Genomic DNA, 20,507 nt, shown 5'->3' with positions numbered 1-20,507 from the left:
TGGTTTAAAAGCAATCAGGTGAAGCAATTAATGCAAAGCTTTACATGGCAAGACAAGTTTATAGAAAAAAAAAATGCAAGCCAGTCTCTCCCAAGATAAAGACTATTTTATATCACCGAAGGTAGGTCACATCCAGTATGAGAATAATCCATGAGAAATTTTTGGTACCGCACAATCCAGCTGGCTTGTCCCATCTGAGCCGCGCGCAATCACAAACCAACAGCACCACCACAGATTCCTGGGTCCTGACAGCTCTCACGATCACAGTTGCTCTTTTGGTTACTCAAGGAAGCCGGACACCTGCCGTGCCAGTTAGCAGCATATAGAGAAAGCGCCCCGAACCCAACAGCTACACGTGGCACTGCTGCGGGGGCTCCTTCCAGTGTGGAAAACACAGAGGTGGCACAAGCGGTGCCAAACACAGTCAGCAAGGGGCAGAGGAGTGCAGGGAGAGCCCGTGCCATCAACACAGCACAAGCACTGAGCGTATCCGTAAGATCACAATCTCACTTCCCTTTCAGAAAGTGCCTTTGTTTATTCAGTTTTTTTTAACGGTATGGCATAAGGACTCACACGTTTTATAGATAGATACCAAACTGGTATTATCAAAATAAACCATCTGTTTTATAAACCCACTATTTACAGAAACGGTTTCTGAAGGTTTGTTTTTGGATTTTTCGATTTTTTAACAAAAATTAAACTATACACCAATCTAAGTTACAGAAACAAAAATAACCTTTATAAGATCACATGTATAAAACAAGAAATGAAATGTGATTTTATTTAAGGCAATACTGGGCTACTTCACAAATCACCACCTCAAATATATACACTGCTCCACACTACTAATTTTCTATCACATTCACAATGGATTCTGTAATACCAAATATTATTTTAAATCTCCGATGTAGCAAACTATTTTATTCACATTTCCATTTTTTTATTATGGAATCATAAATGCTTTGTATCCAATTAAAAGCAATGAAAAAATGTAGCTATAAGAAAACTACTATGAGTTAACTACACATGAGTATCATCTGTAGATACTGCATGTTAAAATTTACAAAAATGAGTGTGTCAGTACGCTGAACCTACCAAGTGTGATCTCATCCAGCTCCTCTCCTGTAAATAAATGCTTTACGCAAAATAAACTGGACGTGAGAGACTTAGCTAGTTTTAGTTCAAAAGGTCTTAATTTAAAATGATTAAAGGACAGTTTTAAAAACTGGATCACTTAGTTACAAATTAAAATTCTGAATATAAATGTGTCATTTAATAGTTTAGACTTACAGACTGCTGGTGGCAGCAAATGATTTACAATAATAAATATATACAAAAAAAATGTATCTACAAATAAAGAGTACTGTTGTACATCATCAGTGACCTGGTGAAAGATGCCAATCACAGACAATTCACAAAGATGTAGTTCATGGAAAGGACAATTCGATAGAAAGTTGAGGTCTTGATCAAGTATTTACAAAGCTGAAGCAATTATTCTGTTCTTCAAGTCCCATAGGGATGAAAACAAATGAAAATTTACATGACAAATGTCATGTTTTTCTCTAGATTAAACCACCTCAAAATAAAATAAAAAGCTGGACAGTTACTAGCATGCGTGATGGCTTCCTATTCAAAATAAACTTTATTACAGGTAATGGATACACACATTAGGCTTTCAGTTTTGATTGCCCTTCTTCATTACCCTTTCTTTATTTTGCAGCTTGAACTTCTGGATCACTTCCGCAGCGCTCATCAAGTCTTCTCAGACTGATGGTAGGTCTCATTTCCTGAAGTTGCTTCAACGCACGCTCAGTGCAGTCTTTAAAAGTCTTGTCTAAAACTATCTTCACGTTATCACAGCACTGAAGCTGTGATGGATTGGCAAACTGCACAAAGGTTTCAGTTGCAGAAGACGACCAAGTGACATTATTACTTTTTTCTAAGGAGGTCTTCTCGTTGGATTTTCGTGTGTTTGAATGAGATCCTTTTTTGGTTCCGCTGCTATGGTGGTCTCTTTCAGTGTTTTTCTTTTGCTTCACAGCAGACTCTTCAAGGAACTTGAGGAATGAAACTTCAAAACCCATAGGCTTAAATGAACTCCAGTCAAAAGCCGCAGGCTGCTCTTCAGCTGTCTGAATAGCGACAGCAGTCTCTTCCTCCCTGTGCAGGTTACTCACTTCAGCAGGCAGCACCTCCTCTGTTTTCTCAGTTCTTCTTCTCTTATTCTGAGATACATTTTTTTCTTTGTTTGCTCTTTTTAAGTTGTTTGATTTTTGCTTCTCTGAGGGGCAGGAGTTGGTCTCCTGCGAGTCGCTATTTACACTGGAAGATATTTTTGCTTGATTTTCAGCACTTGAACAATCCTCGTTAATCAGCTTAGTAATGAAGAGTTCTGTCAGCTCATCCACTTCATCCTTCTCACCTTTCTCAGTTTCTTCTTGCGGTAACGTCAATGTGCTTGAATCGTTATTGCTTGCTAATGAACCTGGTTCTGCCCCTTCCACATCACTTTTTTTGTCAGTTTCCTCTGGCTCACAAGGCGTTTCCTTTACTTCTGGCACACAGTGCTTTTTCGATACGATGAGAAGATTTCTGTGTTGCGACGTAAAGGCCTTGGACAATTTGTGACATTTATAATGTCTTATGATGTTACTTTCGCTTGTAACTACAGAAGAACATCCTTTTATCATACACGGATACTGAGTTACAAATCTGCTAGTGCATTCAGACAATGCCTCATTTCTAGCCTTTATAGCAAACACGTGTTTTCCACGTTTCAGTGAATAAGCCTTATTTTCCTGAATTTGCACTGCTTTTGAATTCTTGTTTTCCAAGTTGATGTTTTTCTTTCTTTTTGCTTTCTCTGACAGCCTGCTACTTTCTTTTCCCGATTTGTTTTTCAGTCCTCTCTGCTTGGACGTCACTGGTTTCTCCTGGTTTGCTTTGCTTGAAATGTTTTCCTGACCCGGTGTCAGCCTTCTGGGTCTTATTAGATGATCTTTATGCCTGTCATTATGTTTATTAAAAATATGCCTGAGGAGGTTAGATCTGGTAGCATAAATACGGTCACAGCCCTCGCAGTCACACTTGAATACGCCATCATCTTCTACCTTGTTTGGCCTTATCTTAACACCGTGATCTGTCTCAAGATGCGTAACGTAGTTGAAATACACTGTAAACGAAGATTTACACTGAGACTGATCACAAGAAAATCTTCCTGCTTCGGGAGCTGGTTTCATGCTCCTGATTTGCTCGGGAGTCATGTTATGAAGCTTCATGTAATGCTGGATCAAGCTAGGAACCTCCTGGAATATTCGGGAGCAGTCACTCATCTCACACCTGAATTCTCTGATGCTGGGTTTGGTTTCAGTTTCATCACGTTCCTCCTTATTTGGCTCACTCTCCTCCTCCACTTCAGCAGAGAAGGCAGGAAGGTCTGATTTGTGCACAGCTTGATAATGAAGGATTAGATTTTGCTGAATTGTGAATGCCGCGAAGCAGCCCTGATGGACGCATCGATATGGTCTATAAGGACTGTATCTAGTAGGAAACTCCAGAGGTTTTGTTACAGGCTTCCGATGTTTTCTCTCCTCTTTTTCCTTCCTGTGCCTCTTAGCTTTGCGTACTTTTGCCTGTGCGTTAACAAAAGTGGCTGCATTATGCTGCTCCAATGAAATGGAAACCACCTGGGGAGGTGTTTCCAGCCTTTCAGGAGTATTTTTCTCTGGTAGCAACTTTTCCAAGACATTTACAGGCTCTAGAGCTTCCTTTATCTGACCTTCTTTGTCCAACGGAGCTGCAGTTTTGTTTTCTGTTATTAGTGTCTGCGCATTAATTTCAACAGGTTGTGAGGCTGCATTTACAACTTCACTTTGAGACCTTCTGCCATAAGGCCTTTTAATTTTTAATTTTACCATCTCCTCTGTTGTAAAATGATGTACAAGCTGGCAGTGCGCTCGGAGATTAGAGTTTCGTGTGAACGTCTTTGGACAGCTAGCAACAACACACTTAAATGGGGCATACTTCAGTTGATGTTTCTTAATTTCCAGTATCATTTCTGCAGTGTACTGATGAACCTTGCCGTAGTGTTTAAACAAGGCGTCTTTTGTCATCGCACTATAGCTGCAACCTTGATTCTGACATACGAAAGGCTTATTAACTTTGTCACTGAAGTGAATGATCGTTTCGGAAGGTACCTGGACGAGAGGTTTGTTTTCAACCGATATAACAGGAACTGCTGGTGCTACAGTATCTGCTGGGGGACACTGGGAAACACTCTCAGAGACCTGAATAGATGGATCATTTTCTAGTTTCAGTTTTTGCAAGCCCTCCAAAATTTCCAGCATTTGATTATCAACTTTTTGAGATGCTTCAGACTGAGCAGGGTTATTAGTCTTTGCAGCAGTGACGTTCCCTGCATGCACTGCAAACTGTGTGTGAGTGGGTAACAGCACACTACTTGAAGAATTTCCTGAAGAAGTTTGTGTGTTATTCACTTGCAAGTTCTGTCCCGAAGCAGTGCCAGTATCCTGAATTTCAGTTTTCACCTCGAGCATCTGTGAATTCATGGCACTTTTAATTATTTCAAGGGTTTTTTCAAAGTTCTGAATAACATTGTCTTCTGAAACCTGCTCCTCCGAATTGGTCTGCACACAAGAATTTGTAGGCATCATTTGGGAATCCCCATTTTCTGCTTTCACTGTTAATGTTGTACGAGTCTCAAGGTTTGTTTTGAAGTTCTCTTTGATACCGGCCATGAATAACTGATTGTCAGCATTACTGAGTTTCTGTGTGAGATTTTCTGCCACTGCTTGAGAATCACAATTTGCTAGCAAGTTGGGCTGAAAATTATCTCCCTGTGTTTGCATGTTTCCTTCAGTGCTTTTGGTTACAAGTCCCGTTGTTATATTATTTACTGCTACTTTCTGTGCTATGTTAGGTGCGAGTAAGGGTGTAGTTGCTTTTCTCTTCCTCTTTGAAGCACTGGTTCCCTTCTTATTTGAGTCATTTGATACGGAAGTATTGGGAGAACTTATAACTGAAACTCGCGAAGTGTTCCCTGCAAAGGTTTGTGCTGCTGCAACAGCATTAGAAAATGAGCTAGAGCACAGGCCATTTTCAATCGTCTTTAGCATTAAATCATCTGTTGCGAAAACAGGCACACTCTTGCACTCATTTACTGAAGGAATTTTGGTATCGAGGGTCCTGTTTTGGTCTGTTAGCAGAGTATTTGGGTTGCAGACTGTCTGCAACAGAGGTGACATGGTTGAATTGGGGAGAACAGCTGCATTTATTTGAGTTGTTCCAGTGACGCAACTTGTTGTAACTATGTGCGGAAGTACTTCTGTGTTATCAAAGGTAGTTGAGATGCCCGCAGTTTCCAAAGCCTGTTTTATAATTTGATTTCCTTCCTCATTTCCACTGGTATTAAAGTTAGGCACATTGGCCCTTGGGAACATGGTCTGCAGTAAGGCCGCAGAACGATTTTCAGACGCAAGCAACTGCAGGAATGCTGGGTCTTTAAAACACAGTTCTGGATTGAAGGTAGACTCCTGGGGTTGCTGCAAGCTTAATGAATTCGAGGAAAGAATCATGCTGGCAAGCAAAGACTGTCCATTAGCCTGCAGGGCTTCTGCAGAAATTTCTGATCCTTCAAGAGGCTTACAATACGACCTCTTAGATAAGTGACCACCAAGCGATCGAGGATTAGTAAAAGCTCTGAAACACCTGCTACAGATAAATTTTCCATCTCTAATTATTGCTGGCCATTTTGCCCGCTTGTTATGTTTTGGCTTCCTTTCTTTTCCATTTGGGCCCCGGCCACGGTCCTTTTTCATCTTTTCCGGAGTTGGATGTTGAGAACTGGTTTCATTGAAGTTATTTTCATTATTCACTCGTGGAGGAAACAATTGATCGATGCTCTCCTCTTTGGGGAAAGCAGAGCTGCTGTTTCCTTCTAGTTGTGATGAAAAGTTGCTTGTGTTGTTTTCCAGCTGTGAGAAGACTGAACTTGGGGCGTTCTCTGAAGGCGAAGGAAAAAGAGACATTGGACCATTCTCCGCAGGCAAAGGAAGAAAGGGATCTGAGCCACCATCAATATTCAGAGGCATAACTCTTTTTGCCAGATCTTCCAACTGGGAAGGCAAGGTTACACCAGACAGATTTTCCATCTGTGAACACAGAACACTTTCAGGCTCACTTTTAATACGAGTAGACAAACTTGGGTTTATGACACTTTCGACGACAGGCAACATAGGATTAGTCAAACTTTCTAAGTGAGTTGGGAAAAGCGTGCTTGAGAGGTGTTGCACTTGACTGGAACAGGTGGGGTTTGTATTCGTTTTGCTCTGTGCAGTAAAAGCAGCACCGCTGGGACTGCCCGCTTGCGATGGCACCAGACAGACCATCTTTCCCTCGTCTGCCATGTTTTGTAAATGGCTGGATTTCCGTGGTTTCTTGTTTTTACATTGCATTTTAAAAGTAGCATACTGATCAGGGTGCGCTGCCTTCATATGTTTGCCAATGCTCTGTGATGAGTTGTATGTTCGAGTACACCCCTCCACCTGACAACTGAATTTCTGAACTGGGGCTGCCGGTGACACAGTTGGAACTAGAGAATTATTTATGCTAGGCTGCGATGGAATAAATGTAATACTTTCTAAAGTTTTTAAAGGTAGGTTATATAGATTTGCTGCAGCTTTAATACTGTCTTCAATTTCAAGTTTGGAAATGGGAACACTGTTTTGGTACCCTGCCTGATTCTGCACACTAAGCGCATTTACAGTGTTTACTTGCCCTTCTAAGCTTTTTGATTCAAGGGCTTCTGGTTTTAGTGTGTTAGAACTCAGAGAAATATTTTGAACATTCTGAGACTGACTGAGACAATTCTCTTCCTTTCTTTCCTGGAAAACTGGAAGACAAGAATCAACTGTTGAGCACAATTGCTGGGCTCCAGATTTAGTGGTATCTACCTTACTGGTAGTAGCAGCCAATTTACTTCTTACAAAGTTATCTTGGATCTTCTGGTTAACTGCAAGCACCTTAACACTGCTCACTGGAATTGCTACTTCTGTCTTCACTGAACCTGCAGCAGCCTCTTCTGGAGCAGCATTAGGCAAGGAATCCGTTTGCTGCACTGCACTTGGGGATGTATTTACACTTTCATTCCCAACCGGTTCTGCTTTAATTTCATTCCACACATAGTTTTCTCCTTCAGTAAAACTATTTTGGTTGTCAGCTGGAGCAGATGCAGATTCTTCTTTAACAGCAACTCCATCAGTACTTTCATTAGCTTTAGAAGGTTGACTAAGATCAGACTGATCAGTCTGGCCTTCCGGCTGTTGCACTTTTTCAGGCTGCTTGCTGTGTTCTTCAGTATGCTTTTCTAGTTCATTCTGAGAACGGTACACTTTTCCACAGCCCGTGAATTTGCAGGTATAGGTATTATAGTGTTGTGCTTCGTGATCATACAGTAAATAGGCTTCAGAAAACACTCTCCCACATTTAGGAAACATACACTTTGCTCTGAAGACTGGATGCTCCTTCCTGTGAGTTAGCAGCTCAGCGTAACTGTTAAAACCAGCCTTACATTTCATCTGTATGCAGATATAAGGCTTGCTGCCACAGTGCATTTGTAAATGATCGTTCAGGTGAGTAACACTTACAAAATGTCGCCTACAGTACTGACAAATCACTTTTTTGCTTTGCATTTCTAGAAAACGCTTAGCTTCTTCATTATCCTTATGCCCCTTTGCATGTGCTATTAGGTTCTTAAAATACTTAAAGCCTTTTTTACAAAATGTTACAGGGCAGGTGAATTCATTAACAGGTAGTGGCTTTTGAACTGGCACTATCTCTGGTACATATGGTTTATCTTTCTCATCATTTTCATCATCAGAGCCATCGTTATCATTAAATACGATGAAGTCTGTTGAATAGAGACTGTTCTTCTTAATGGGTCGCTGCTCCTGTTTGGATACGGAATTGGTTTTCTGATTCTCGTTGGTAGTTGCTATTTTAGGAGGTCTTCCCAATCTTCTCAGCGGTTTCATAGCAGCCAGTCTCTCTTTGCTGGATTTCTTAACATGCAAAGTTACGTGGGGAACAAAGTTTTCCTTAGAATTAAAATTTTGGGCACAAATAGGGCAACTGTAAATTCCATCTTTATAATGTTTTTGAGCATGCCTAACTATTCTATGACCTAGGAATTCCTTGTCGCATAACACACAATACTGCATATAAGCTTGCCAGTTCCTAAATCTAGCTGATATGAATCCTCTCTCTCTGAGTTTTTTAATTTCTCTCTTTTTCTGCTTTTCATCTCTGATACCTTTAAGAAGGCTTGAAGCTTCATCAAAACTGCCAGCAAACCCATTCATAGAAGTTTCTTTAGTCTCTTCCTGGCAATCTTCAACCTTCTCATAAACTTCGCTATCATTGAGTTCGTCTATTGAAGACACAATGGATGCTTCCTCTCCCATCAATGCCAGACACTGACGCTTTAGAGTTTTCCAGTCCCAGAATTCTGGATCAAAAGGCCACTGAGTTTTCAGTACAAGTAAGAGCTCACAGCGCAATGAATTTGGTATTGGAAGATTCTCTTCGTCGTACTTTTGATCAGGCTGATTATAAAGCATTTCAACAGCATAGTACGCATCCACAGTGGGTTCAAGAAGAAATTCACTCAACTGACAAGCACGTTTAACCTCCAAATCATCGGGAAGCAAACAGGAGATAGTCTTGCAAATAGATATCTTGACATCTGTATTTTCACTGGATTCCAAGCGCAAAGCTTTCACACACAGTTCAATGCAGGTTGCAAGTCCAGCACCATCAATCTGTAAAGCAAGATTAATCTTAGTAAATCCGCCCTTTTTGTATTTATTAAAAAAAAAAAATCATATTCAATCCTAAGTGTAAGGAAAATGCAGCTGTATCTAATAATACACTTTTTTCTTTAACAAACGTAGTTTTAAATGCTAGGCTAAGTTACATGATTTGTCTTCATGCTACCACAAACTGGAAGTTTAGACTATTAAACTACATTGAACTATTAAAATACATATTACAAGTACATTCTGCCATATTTGTGACTTTCGGCTTGTATGGAAGAGGAATACAATCTGTATTAGAGCAGTACTGGAGCTTTTCCATAAATTAAAGCATGCCAGTTTGGTCGCAGTTACTTGAAATAAGCTTCTGTGGAGCACTAAGTTAACACTAGGTAGAACTAAATGTAACAAGTGCTACAGCTACAGTAAGAGAAGCACATGATTAACAAAAAGCTATGAAATTTGGAAATTACTTAAGGCATAAGAGTTTGTTTCTATTTTTGAAGACTATTCCACTTCAAAATCAACTGATTAAAACTGAACACAAGGGTTTATTCCAACTGGAAGTAATAAAAGGAACTAAATGTTCCAGCATTTCAGTGTTTCAAAGGTCACGTATATAGCCCTTCCTCATTTACAGTCTCCAGGAAGGTAGACTACATTTACGTTAATTGTATAGTTCCTTTAGCTACCAAGGATGCACAGAGAGGCCACTGTATACGTGAAAGTCAAGTGCATCCTGCTCTGGCAGGGGGATTAGACTAGATGATCTTTCGAGGTCCCTTCCAATCCCTGACATTCTGTGATTTGTGAATACACAAGTCTACTTCTTTTATGGATTCAAATTTCTGCCACCAATGAAACAGTCTACAGTTCACTAAGGAAAAATCAGCATGGCATGGAGCAGACAGCTTTCAATATCACAACTCTTTGCCAAAATCATTCCCCACCACTCCAATTCAGTCCAGGTCTTTGGGAAAAAACAAGATTAGCCCATGATTAGTCAGGCCATAACGATGCAAAAGGAAAACATGATTTTTTTTTTTTACTTAAGAGTACACAGAATTACAGAAATCTCTCCAACCAAAAGCTTTTGGAAGGGCTAAACTTGGATGTAAACATTAAATACTACAACTGCTGATAGGAAACTAAGAAAATTACATGACAGAGCTATAGGAACCGAGTTATGCATCTAAGTCTGCAAAAGGCAAGTATGTCATTTATCAAAACAAACTGCATTCTTTGTGGCAGACTGAAAGATTTATTTTTCTTCCTCCTTTATTTCTACGATATTCTTATATATATATAATAAATATAAATATTTATTGTGTAAAATTAATTGATAATTATATTAAAATAATTAATATTATATATATATATATATATATATATATATATATTACAATGCAGAGCCTTCATTTCCTCTGGTCATCCACAACACGACATCTTTTATAATATGTGAAATATGGAAAATAATAAAGAGGAACATTAGGACCTGGCAATAGAAAATACCTTATTTAGTAAATACATACAATAGCAGAAGGCTGCAACTTCATTTTATTTCATCTCAGCTGTGGCATTCTAATCTTCTTTGTTAAACTCATTTTTTTTCCTTTCAAATGACCAGAGAGTGGCAATGATTTAAAATGAATCAACCTGCAGTTTACCTATACAAAGAGGTTGTTATCTTTTCCCCAAACCAATTATGACTGCCTCAAAAATACTGGATGTCTAAGCAGCTTTCATACCATTTTCCTATTGATATTTCTGTTTAAATTGTATTGGAATATTCTTTCAGGAATATCCTTACCTCTGAATTAATTACTTTGATCAGGAAGAAAATGTGATAAACAGTCTTAGTTAACACAGAAAGTTGACGACATCTCTCTAGATACACTTGAATAGAAGGCTCTACCCTTTGCTGCAGTTTACTCCAGAAAAGAGTCAGTTCCCTAGAACAAGAGAGCAATGTTTCAAGACCAGCAACACAATCACTCATCTGATCACAAGAAATGCAAGGTTGAGAACCGTTTCTATTTTGTCTTTAGGAAAATGAAAACATGAATTTACTCACATCTTATCCTACAGCTTTTATTACTATACCCACATTATTAATATCTAATTTAAAAAACCACCACAATGACTCAATTCCAAAAGAAAAGACCTGAACAAAAGCAGAAATGCCACAAATTACATAATTTGTGGGCTCATTATGTGGTCTTGAAAAATTTTACGCTTCTGCATTCTCAGTAATTATTAACAGCTATAGGAGGATCACTTTTCTCTGTGGTACATGAATTTTTCTTGAGTTGTTTTATGAACTGAAGTTAAATTGCTTTAGTGAGAAATTAGCCCCAAAAAACAAACAGTAATAGTAGGTTATCTCACTATTTCAACTCTGATACTTAGTTTCCTAAAGAAGAGGCTCTCCTTAGTTGCAAACAAGTGCCAAAGGTACTCAGCATCCTATAAAATGTTGTAATCTCTGAAACTTTTGCAGAATCTGTTAACACAAAATCCTCCACAAACAGATGTTCCACTGCTGCTGCACGAGAAATGAGGTGCAGAAGCATAGCAGATCCTTCAGGCATCATACAGGTTTGGAATCATGACTATGCTGTTAGTGGCTGGAAGCTCAGACTAAAAACAGCTCAACTCAAGACCGGTTATTTGTTCCTGCATCAGTGATAGCAAACCGTAAACAATAAGTACTTTAATCTGTCTAGTAACTGTGGTTACAATAGTAAAGAGTACCCTGGCTTCTAGAAATTTATCAAGGTAAACAAATGTGTTATGAAACAAGGACAGAAGGGAAAAGTATGCATTAAATTCATCATAATGCTGACTATCTGCCTGCAGATATTAATTTCCTTATTTCTACAGCGTAAGACTACAGTCAGGAAAAATTACTAACTAAAATTACCAGTATTTGTTAATACCTCCTCATACAAGGCAGCCTTCAAACTCTGGTCATGGAAGCTAATCTTATTAAATACTTTTTCTTTCTTAAAACAAACCAACAAAAAAAAGCTTTCCAGAAGTCTTATCTCTTTCCTGTTTAGCTCATGGATATTATCAGACAAAGAAAGTCAACTTATAGCTTATGTACCACCTCTCTCCTCCCTAAATAAATTTACACTGCACCAGACAGAAAACAATATTCAAACTCACCAGGCACAGTACATTTCTCCTTGCTGAAGCTGTCGAGATAAAAACGCTGCACATAAAATTAGAGCAGTCTTCTCATCTCCATCAGATTCCAGGTTACAGATCATTTCTAGAGCATCTTTGCAATCTACTTCTGCAATCTGTGAGGAAAGAAAACGAGACCAAGACTAAGCATGTGGTTTCATTTTCAGATAAGCATTAATCCAAACCTTTGCAAAAAGAACTTAGTGAACAGTTAACTTTATCAGACTGCGACACGACTGAAAGAAAATCAGCGTTTTCAGGTGAAAATTGGTTATGCTCACAGAAAAATCTTTTCTGAAGCTTGTTTCTTAAAGACATCAGACTTATATCTAATGTCCCAGTCACAAACTTCTTGGAATGCATCATTAATAATCCATACGGTTACGGTAATAATAAGATAAATTGCAGCCTAATACAAAGAGACTATTATCTTTAGCTCTAATCCAGTTTACCAGCTCATGATATTATTACTGGTTTAATACAATAGCTGGTCAATTAATGAGTATGAAAGTTTAACATGAATATTCCTGTATTTTTCATTATTTTTCAAAAATCAATAAGGAAGCTGTGCAGATGAAGCAGACCAAACAAATGCCTACAAGAATATCACAGTTTATGCAATGTAATTTAATATAAACATTTGAGCCACAACACAAGCACTTAGCTTCATAGTAAAACAAAGCAAAAAATAGTCACCCAGCAGTACTAGACAATTAGATCAGTAATGAATCAGAGCAGTTGTTGAAACTACTACTGTCTATTTTGATTCTCAGCAGACTGGCTTGATTACATCAATTAGCACATCTGGCAGGACATTCTTCAGTGTTGGCAGCTGAAGAACAACTTGGCCAGGGCAACTGCACTGCTGAAAATCTCTCTTGAGTAATCACAAGAAATCCCAAAGCTAGAAAAAGAAGCCACAATCCAAATAACTAGATAGCTTGGTATTTTGTATACAGTGGCAGCACAGTTTGGTTTGGCATCATCGTATCCAGATATTTCCCCAGCAATTAAGCCACAATTTTGAAAAGTATAAATCATTTTTTCCCTCTAAATTGTGGCTTTGTAAATATAGCGATAACCCTTCACTGCCTGTCATTTGAGATTTAAGAATCTCAAGGTCATCTTCTAAGGAAAACTGTCTCTCCCAAGACTTCAGAGAGGATGGATAAACATAACTGTCATACCAGTTCAGACAAAGCCTGCTTCGCTCAGCACCTTCTCTGAGGGGGCCCATCACTGAATAGCTTATGGAAGAGCATGTGAAGCTGATCTTAAAATAAAAGCATGTTTTTTTCTGAATTGTTTTTCCAGCGTATCAGAGTTCAGATGTGCTTCCAGCAACAGTCTGCACAGACTGTGCCACCAAGCCTGTATGCCTAGGCATTTCACATCCTGCAGTCTGAGTCCTTCATATTTCTGAAGCAAAATATTAGGCTAATTCAAGCTGAAAATGACCACAAATGCTACTTTGCTACCTATTTTAAATAGATACAATGATTTCCATATCATTAGAGTCATCTGCACTTCTTATATTTACATTTAATTCCCATTTTCTCATTCCATTCTCCAACTATGAAAGGGCTATCCCTTTCAATTCTGAAGTCCAGCTCAACATATTAATAGCCTATCAGCCTTCTGGTTTATAATACATGAACTTTCCAAAATGACTATTACTACTGCAAAATTGTTGCAGCCAGAGCTGCAAAATTAAGCAGTCCACGCTTAGGAAATCAAGGTTTGGAAATACATGTACTAGGTTATCTGGGATAATTCTTTACTATCCCCGGTAAAATTTTGGGGTGGGGTGAGAAGTGATAATGTAACCTGAAAGAACGCGGAACTGGAAAGCTGTCATCTCATTTCTGATTTTTTCATTTAAAAGTGAGAAGAACATTTCAAAGCAGATCGAGTACCTGGTTTCATCTTCCATTTCACCTCCTACTTGAAGTAAATTGTTATTTCCTGACATGTACACGGAGGTCAAAAACATTACATCTGTTGTCTGAACTGAAAGTAGCACCTAAAGGCTCCACCCTATGTGCTAGGAACTGTGCAGAAAGTTACGGTTAAATTTGTAAGAGTGGCAACCCCCTTATCTCCACTTTAGTAACAGGAACTAAGGCATAAATTTAAATATTTTAAGTAGAATTAAATGTGGCATTGCAGCAGAACCAGAAAATATCTACTAGGGATCTGATATTCCATTTCCACAAGTGTTTTAGCCAAGAATCGTTACTAACAGTTTAGAAGTGCCTTAAATGAAAAGAAAAACAAAATAATCAAAGTACATTAATCATATTTAAAAACAAATATCTTCTGTGTGAAAGCAGCCTAACTATAACTGGTGATTTCACTGTTATTAAAGAAATAAGCCATTATGTTTTACTTACTTCCTCCATGAGTTTTTCATTTGGTGATCCTGAACAAAGACAGACCAGGTAGGTTTGCTTGAAATTGCCTTTTGCACTGATTTCTGGATGGTCAGAGCAGAGTTTTGCCAGGGCAGCAGCTTGTACTAATTGCTTTGTTTTCATGAGGTGCTTAATACGCATATCCAGCAGGACAGGGCCTTCAAACACTAAAAATTCATTCACTTCAAAGAAAAACAAGCCAAAATATTACATACACATTTCACAGCATATTACAGAATTAACAGATGGCATTTATTCATTCATGGCTAGCCTACAAAATCTATACAAATAAAAAAGGTACGAACAAAAAGCATATTTGAGAGCTGTACTTATTTATTACAAGGATTCTCTGCTACAATATACCCCTTTATTCTACTTGCAAGTTTTAATTCACTGCAAAATAGCTGCACACAAAACAGATTTTAAAAGGCATATAAATGTTAAAATGTTTAGGCACCACTTAATTCTACAGAAAGAGAACACAAAGCTACTACTACACTCACATCCTTCCTTATGCATTCATGCTGTATCACTCTAAAAGCTGCTTTTTAAAGACCTCACTACCAAAGGATAAAGGTGACAAAGTATCTGCAGTTCTCTGAAATACTGTTAAATATTTCATATTATGAATTCATACAATGCAGTCAAATTCCCTTTTAAAGTTTTTGAGCCAAATAAGAGGCTTGTAAACACTTACTGTGTAGTTTAAAATTCAAAGTTACGGTAATGGCTAGACTGTATTCAATTATATTCCGCAGATGCACTGCTGCTAGAGTCAAAACTCCACTGTGCCTACTGCAACACTGTTTCAGTGGAGGGCTTAATAATCCTATGGAAGAGGAGAATGCAGGTTGTTTCCACTCCTCTAAATACACCCCAGGCCTCATCCAGATCTTTAAGTTCTGATGAAATGTACTTCACCTTTGAAGTATGAAGCATAATATTGCATCTAAAATATTTATTAAAACTGGATAGAGACATTCAGTATTGTTTAATTCTTTTGGCATCAACCATTCCTCATGACAACTGCTTCCACAAGCTAAAGTTACATACTGCATGAAAAAAAATCTTTTTAACTCATTCACACACAATACAAGTTTTCACCGTTTTCCCTACATACTTTCTCTGCACCATTCTTTTATGGAAAAAATCAGATTCATGACATTAGGATAAACTGCTGCTCTTCACTAAATGTGATCATTTCCAGCCTTTGAGTATTTGCATCACCCCTTCCTGAAACCACCCCGGCATCTGCAATGCTCACTTCTTGATAAATACTGATAGAAACATTTGTTACATTTCACTGAACACACTTGCATTGAACTTCACTTCCATCATGTCACCCATTCACCCAGTTTATTGTATTCTCTTCATTTCTAATGTCGTTTGATCTTGACGGAATAATCAAGTAATTTCAGCATCTATAACATTGATTATCTCAGTGGAATATTAGTATACTGAACATGAGAATTGTTGAAAGAAAAAAGATCAACAAAATTAACTCCTCCCTTCCTTGTTAGTTTTCGATTCATGACTGTCCTTCATTTTATCTCATTATTTTTCCTTTTTCTAGCTACTTACACATGGGGTATTACTAAAAGATTGTCTTGCAATTGAAATTAGGTCAACTATTCTCTTTAATCAGAAGCATGTAAATTTAGGTCAGAAAATACTGCCTTTTGCAGACACAGTGCCTGCTAGACCTCATCGTTACCTTTCACACATTGCAAGGTTTCTGGTTGAATCATTTCAACCAGCTTGTCAGTTATTTGTTCAGAAATCTTCCATGCTATTACAAATGATCATCCATGGCTCGCTAATGTGTAAGAACACTCAACCAAACAAGACTTTCTTCCTCTTTCCATGTCCATGAAGATACAGCTTTTTATTCATGCAATAACAAAGGAGGACTACAGCACACTAACAGTCAATTGGTAGACAGCAGCCATTTTGGCATTTATGATCTGACACTTTCAATTAGCATAAGAAATGTTGTTTTGGTGCAATTTCTGGATCTTTATTAAAAAAATAAAATAAAAAAAAAATCATACTCTTGTCAACCCACAAATGACCCAGTGGTTAATTACATTCAATGGTTTTAGCTTTGCTCTTCCTCCCACCAGGTAGGTTGCAGTAATCCCCTTCACCCACATTGTTTACTCTGTCAGCTACTCTGCTTCAAATAACATTGGAACACTTTACCTTATGTCTGTAACAAGATATGAGAAGACTACAGAGTCTTTAAGCTATACTGGTAATCCAGGACGTTTCACTCTGATTTAATTACGATATTTAATATTTTAGAGACTTTGCTTAAGCTACTAGGCCTCTGTATAATCCTTTCCTTTAGTGTTCTACTGCTTCAGATAGCTCACCTTACATAATCATCATCAGATCATTTTCTGTTATCAGTTCAACAAGAAACAGGAAGACCTCAGGGTTAAAGTTACATACTACCTCTTAAGTCTTTATTCTAATCCAAGTCAGTATAATCATTACAGTTAACATTTGAAAGCTCACTCAAAATACAAGTTTTAATTATTTCACACATAAACTATGCAATGTATTTTAAGACAAAAGATAGTACTCAGGTTGAGGGAGTAAGTCCATGGCAGTAAGCAGTCCTAAACATAAGATTTTGCTTGTTGCTTTTTATTATTGATGTTTTTTTAAACGTATTTTATATTGTGATGTCTTAAGAGTTATTGCAGACAAATTGTTAGTTTCATGCAACAAATAGAACTTCATAAAAATGCTTGGCTGTACTTCTTTTCAGATCAAATCAGTTAATCTTTACGAGTACAAAACCTACATCATTTGTACTAAATCAGTTTAGTAACAGCACAATTCTTTAAAGAATTAGTAAATGCTGATTTTGTGCACTATTAACTGAAATTTACAATCTGACATTTGTGCAAGACATGTGCAAAATACTATTAAAAATACAGAATTAAAATGAGAAGAAAAAAGATGAGCAGATGACATCTAATAGATGGTACTTTGATCTGGTAACTGATAATGGCAGATATACTGTCCTCTAACCCTTTCCATGTTTTCCCTGACATTCCCTCACATCTCGCAGCTGGAGCTTGACTACCAAGTGACTCTATATCAAGTCCACAAGAACTACTATGAACCTGTAATACAGGTAATGCTTACAGCATATATGAATTAAAAAAGAGAAAGGATAATCTCTGGATTAGTATCACACGAGCATGAATAAGCTGTGAACAGACTTGTAGTAACAAGATCTCCCTGGTGGACAGTCCACATGTATATCTCATTTTGGCTGACCAGAAGACTCGTAGGACACAAAGCAATGACTTTTTGCCTTACTCAAAGCACTCATAATCCAACTACTCTAGCCTTTGCCAACTCTTGGATAGACATAAATCAATCTACCAGAGACCTTTATTTCTTCACAACCTCGCTCTGACCAAAGAGGATGAATGAAGGCAAGAGGCGAATGTACATGTGGACTATCCATCTCAAAGAACTTCAGTGACTAGTAAGTAACCTCTCCAGTCATCTTCAAGTGTTAGTCCACATGTGCGTTCACACTGTGGGTGATTCTGAACTGTACTTGATACTTTCATATTTACCTGGAGCTGGGTGTCAGAATCCTTCATGCAAACAACATCTCAGCACAGGTCTGCTGAATGCAGCACCAATCCTGGATGCTTGTACGATGGCATAATGTCTGGTGAAAGGGTAAAAGAAGTTCCAGGTGGCTGCTTTGCATATACCCAGGATGAAAACACTTTTTTAAAAATTACTTTTTAATTTTTAAGTGATGTTGCTGGTATCAACTGACTTCTGATGGAGGGTGCTCTGATTATTCAAAATAGTTCCATGCTGGCTGCTTAAAATCTAGCCTTCCCTATGTTCTAATATCCTTCCCTTGATAATCTCTGACCAGTGATGGTTGTATCCTTGAACATCTCTTCAGTGGGACATTCTTCAGAAATCTGCCTACTACACTTTAGTCTCTGAAAATTTCAAGAACTTAATTCTTGACATCAAGGTTTAAATCCCTAAGGATAATCAGTGTCAGATAAAGGAAAAAACAAACAAACAGAACCCTCTCTTTTTATACGGTTATCTCAGAAAATTTTTCTTCTGGATAATTCCTCCATCTGTCCTCAGTACCAGCTGAGGAGATACCAATGACAGCAGAGACTTAGTTCTGGAAGATTTCATGGTAACGACAAAGAAGTGACAATGTCAAGGTTGGAAAAAAAGTGTCTCATGCTGCAGAGTGCAAGCCACACTGACAGAAAGTGGCAGCGGATGTGCAGTGGAGTTCTTATCACCGTACAGATTCTAACACAACTCAAAATACTCATCACATCTCAGTTTGCAATCTTCGGGATCCTAGGCACTAAGGCTGTTTGGATTAGGTATCCAATTTCAAGAAATGTTAATTCTGATTGTCGTGAGTTTCAGATCAGCTTCAATTCAAGATTAAAATCAGGAATGATCTAAAATTCAACATCTGATAGTTCAGGAGGCAAGTAAGACAGAAGACCCACTACTAAGTGAAGAATTAAGATCATCTTAGTAAGGTTTCCTTCCCTAAGCATTGATGGAAATATTGAAAATTCCCCTCTCCAGATATGAGCACTGGTTGCTCATTAGTGTTCTGATGCAACCTCAAGAAAAACAACAGCCCTGCAGTTGAAACCTGAAACGATGGCAGATCCAATCAACGCAAAAATGCAACAGCGGTATGAAAACGGTTCTGAGCACTAAGGCAGATTAATCACTTTCAGACCTGTCAGTGATCACAGTCAGTACTGTCAACTTCAGTGTAACAGTGTGGATGAAATTTTCACTTTCACATGTCTTAGAATGCATTTCCAAATTTCTTTCTGCTTTGGTACTGGGACTAGTTTCCCCTGCCACTGGATTAGAGGAAACTGGTTGAGCAGTGGTCCACAGCAGAGAACACTACCAACATATTCATAAGGGACCACTGCAATGCTGTGCAGGAATGTTGGTACTCTGCTACCGCAGTGACTCAGTGTGATCATATGGCTTTAGCTGATCACTCAAGTCTAACCTGTGCATGATGCTACATAGCCCAGACTCAAAATTTGATAAATATTCCTTAAAGACACAAGAGACAGGTTTAGGAAGAAAAAAAGGACAAGAAAATTTACATGATCAAACAAGTAGTTTTCAGCACCCAAGCACATATTTGAGAGGTAATATTGGTGAGGAACCAGGATTTGAACCAAGAAGTTGCAGGCCTGGACACATAATTGTTGTGGGTGCTGCTGCATAGAGACACTGATAAGGATTGGGAGCAAAAAAGAGTTTGTGGAACTGCAATACTGAGGGGGGGAATCTGTTTTGTTTGAAACTGTGTGGACACTCTTCAACTCAGCATGCGATTCATGACATACAGTACTAAGCAGATTCGGGAAACTCAAAAAGAGATTCTTTCAGGAAAAGGAACAGAATATTCTCGAGTCTCAAGGGGCAGTCACAATTAGCGCCATCGCCTCCAGATGTCCACTTATGGAGCCCACAGATGACCTTCAAAGCCTCTACTGACAATGCAGTTTCAGAAAATAACTTATCTTCAGAGTCACAAATCAAGAATGACAAAAATGTATCTAAGTATATTAAAATGTATATATAAATAAAGAGAACACAAAAAGACAGTGCCTATGTTTCACTTGCAGGGGTAGAGGTTTTGTTTTCTTCAGAAACAACTCAAGTAGGGTTTTCATCATTGCAGAAGCTGCCAAAGGGGTTTATTTGGTGACATCTATCACACAATCTAGTAACTTTAGTCAGACCTCCCAACATTTATATACACAGATGGGTTAATAAGCCAGCCCAATTCCAATGTTTGTCACTCAAACAGGTGACAAATGAAACACCTGGAGAGTATTTCCAATCTGAAAACATTTTATGTATGTGCACACATGCAAATATGTATCTATCGTAACTATGGTTCTTGCAATACTATTTCATATGCACTGTATTAATGCCTTGTAGAGAAGCAGGAATATCTATCAGCATCAAATAAACCAGTGACAGGTATGCTGTTCTTGTCAGC

The 20,507-nt window shown here is 38.2% G+C and overlaps 1 protein-coding gene across 3 annotated transcripts in view; it reads right to left on the bottom strand.

The window, feature by feature from the left end:
- ZNF292 (zinc finger protein 292) overlaps positions 1 to 20,507 on the bottom strand; it is a 57,959-nt gene continuing 37,452 nt past the window's right edge. For 2 of the 3 annotated variants that reach the window (XM_065730994.1, XM_065730996.1), the window contains exons 5-8: positions 14,417 to 14,619; positions 12,003 to 12,139; positions 10,642 to 10,783; positions 1 to 8,837 (exon numbers count right to left, since the gene is read on the bottom strand). In XM_065730994.1, the coding sequence (XP_065587066.1) occupies positions 1,710 to 8,837; positions 10,642 to 10,783; positions 12,003 to 12,139; positions 14,417 to 14,619 (7,610 nt within the window). In that variant the 3' untranslated portion in view covers positions 1 to 1,709. Of the gene's footprint in view, positions 8,838 to 10,641; positions 10,784 to 12,002; positions 12,140 to 14,416; positions 14,620 to 18,039; positions 18,112 to 20,507 lie in introns of those variants that run through there. The other variant, XM_065730995.1, reaches the window with a different exon arrangement.

This window comes from Cyrtonyx montezumae, unplaced genomic scaffold (genome assembly GCF_038088225.1).
Source record: "Cyrtonyx montezumae isolate F1298 unplaced genomic scaffold, pur_monq_1.0 scaffold_13, whole genome shotgun sequence".
NCBI lineage: Eukaryota > Metazoa > Chordata > Aves > Galliformes > Odontophoridae > Cyrtonyx > Cyrtonyx montezumae.
This window is presented reverse-complemented; position numbering and strand designations above follow the sequence as displayed.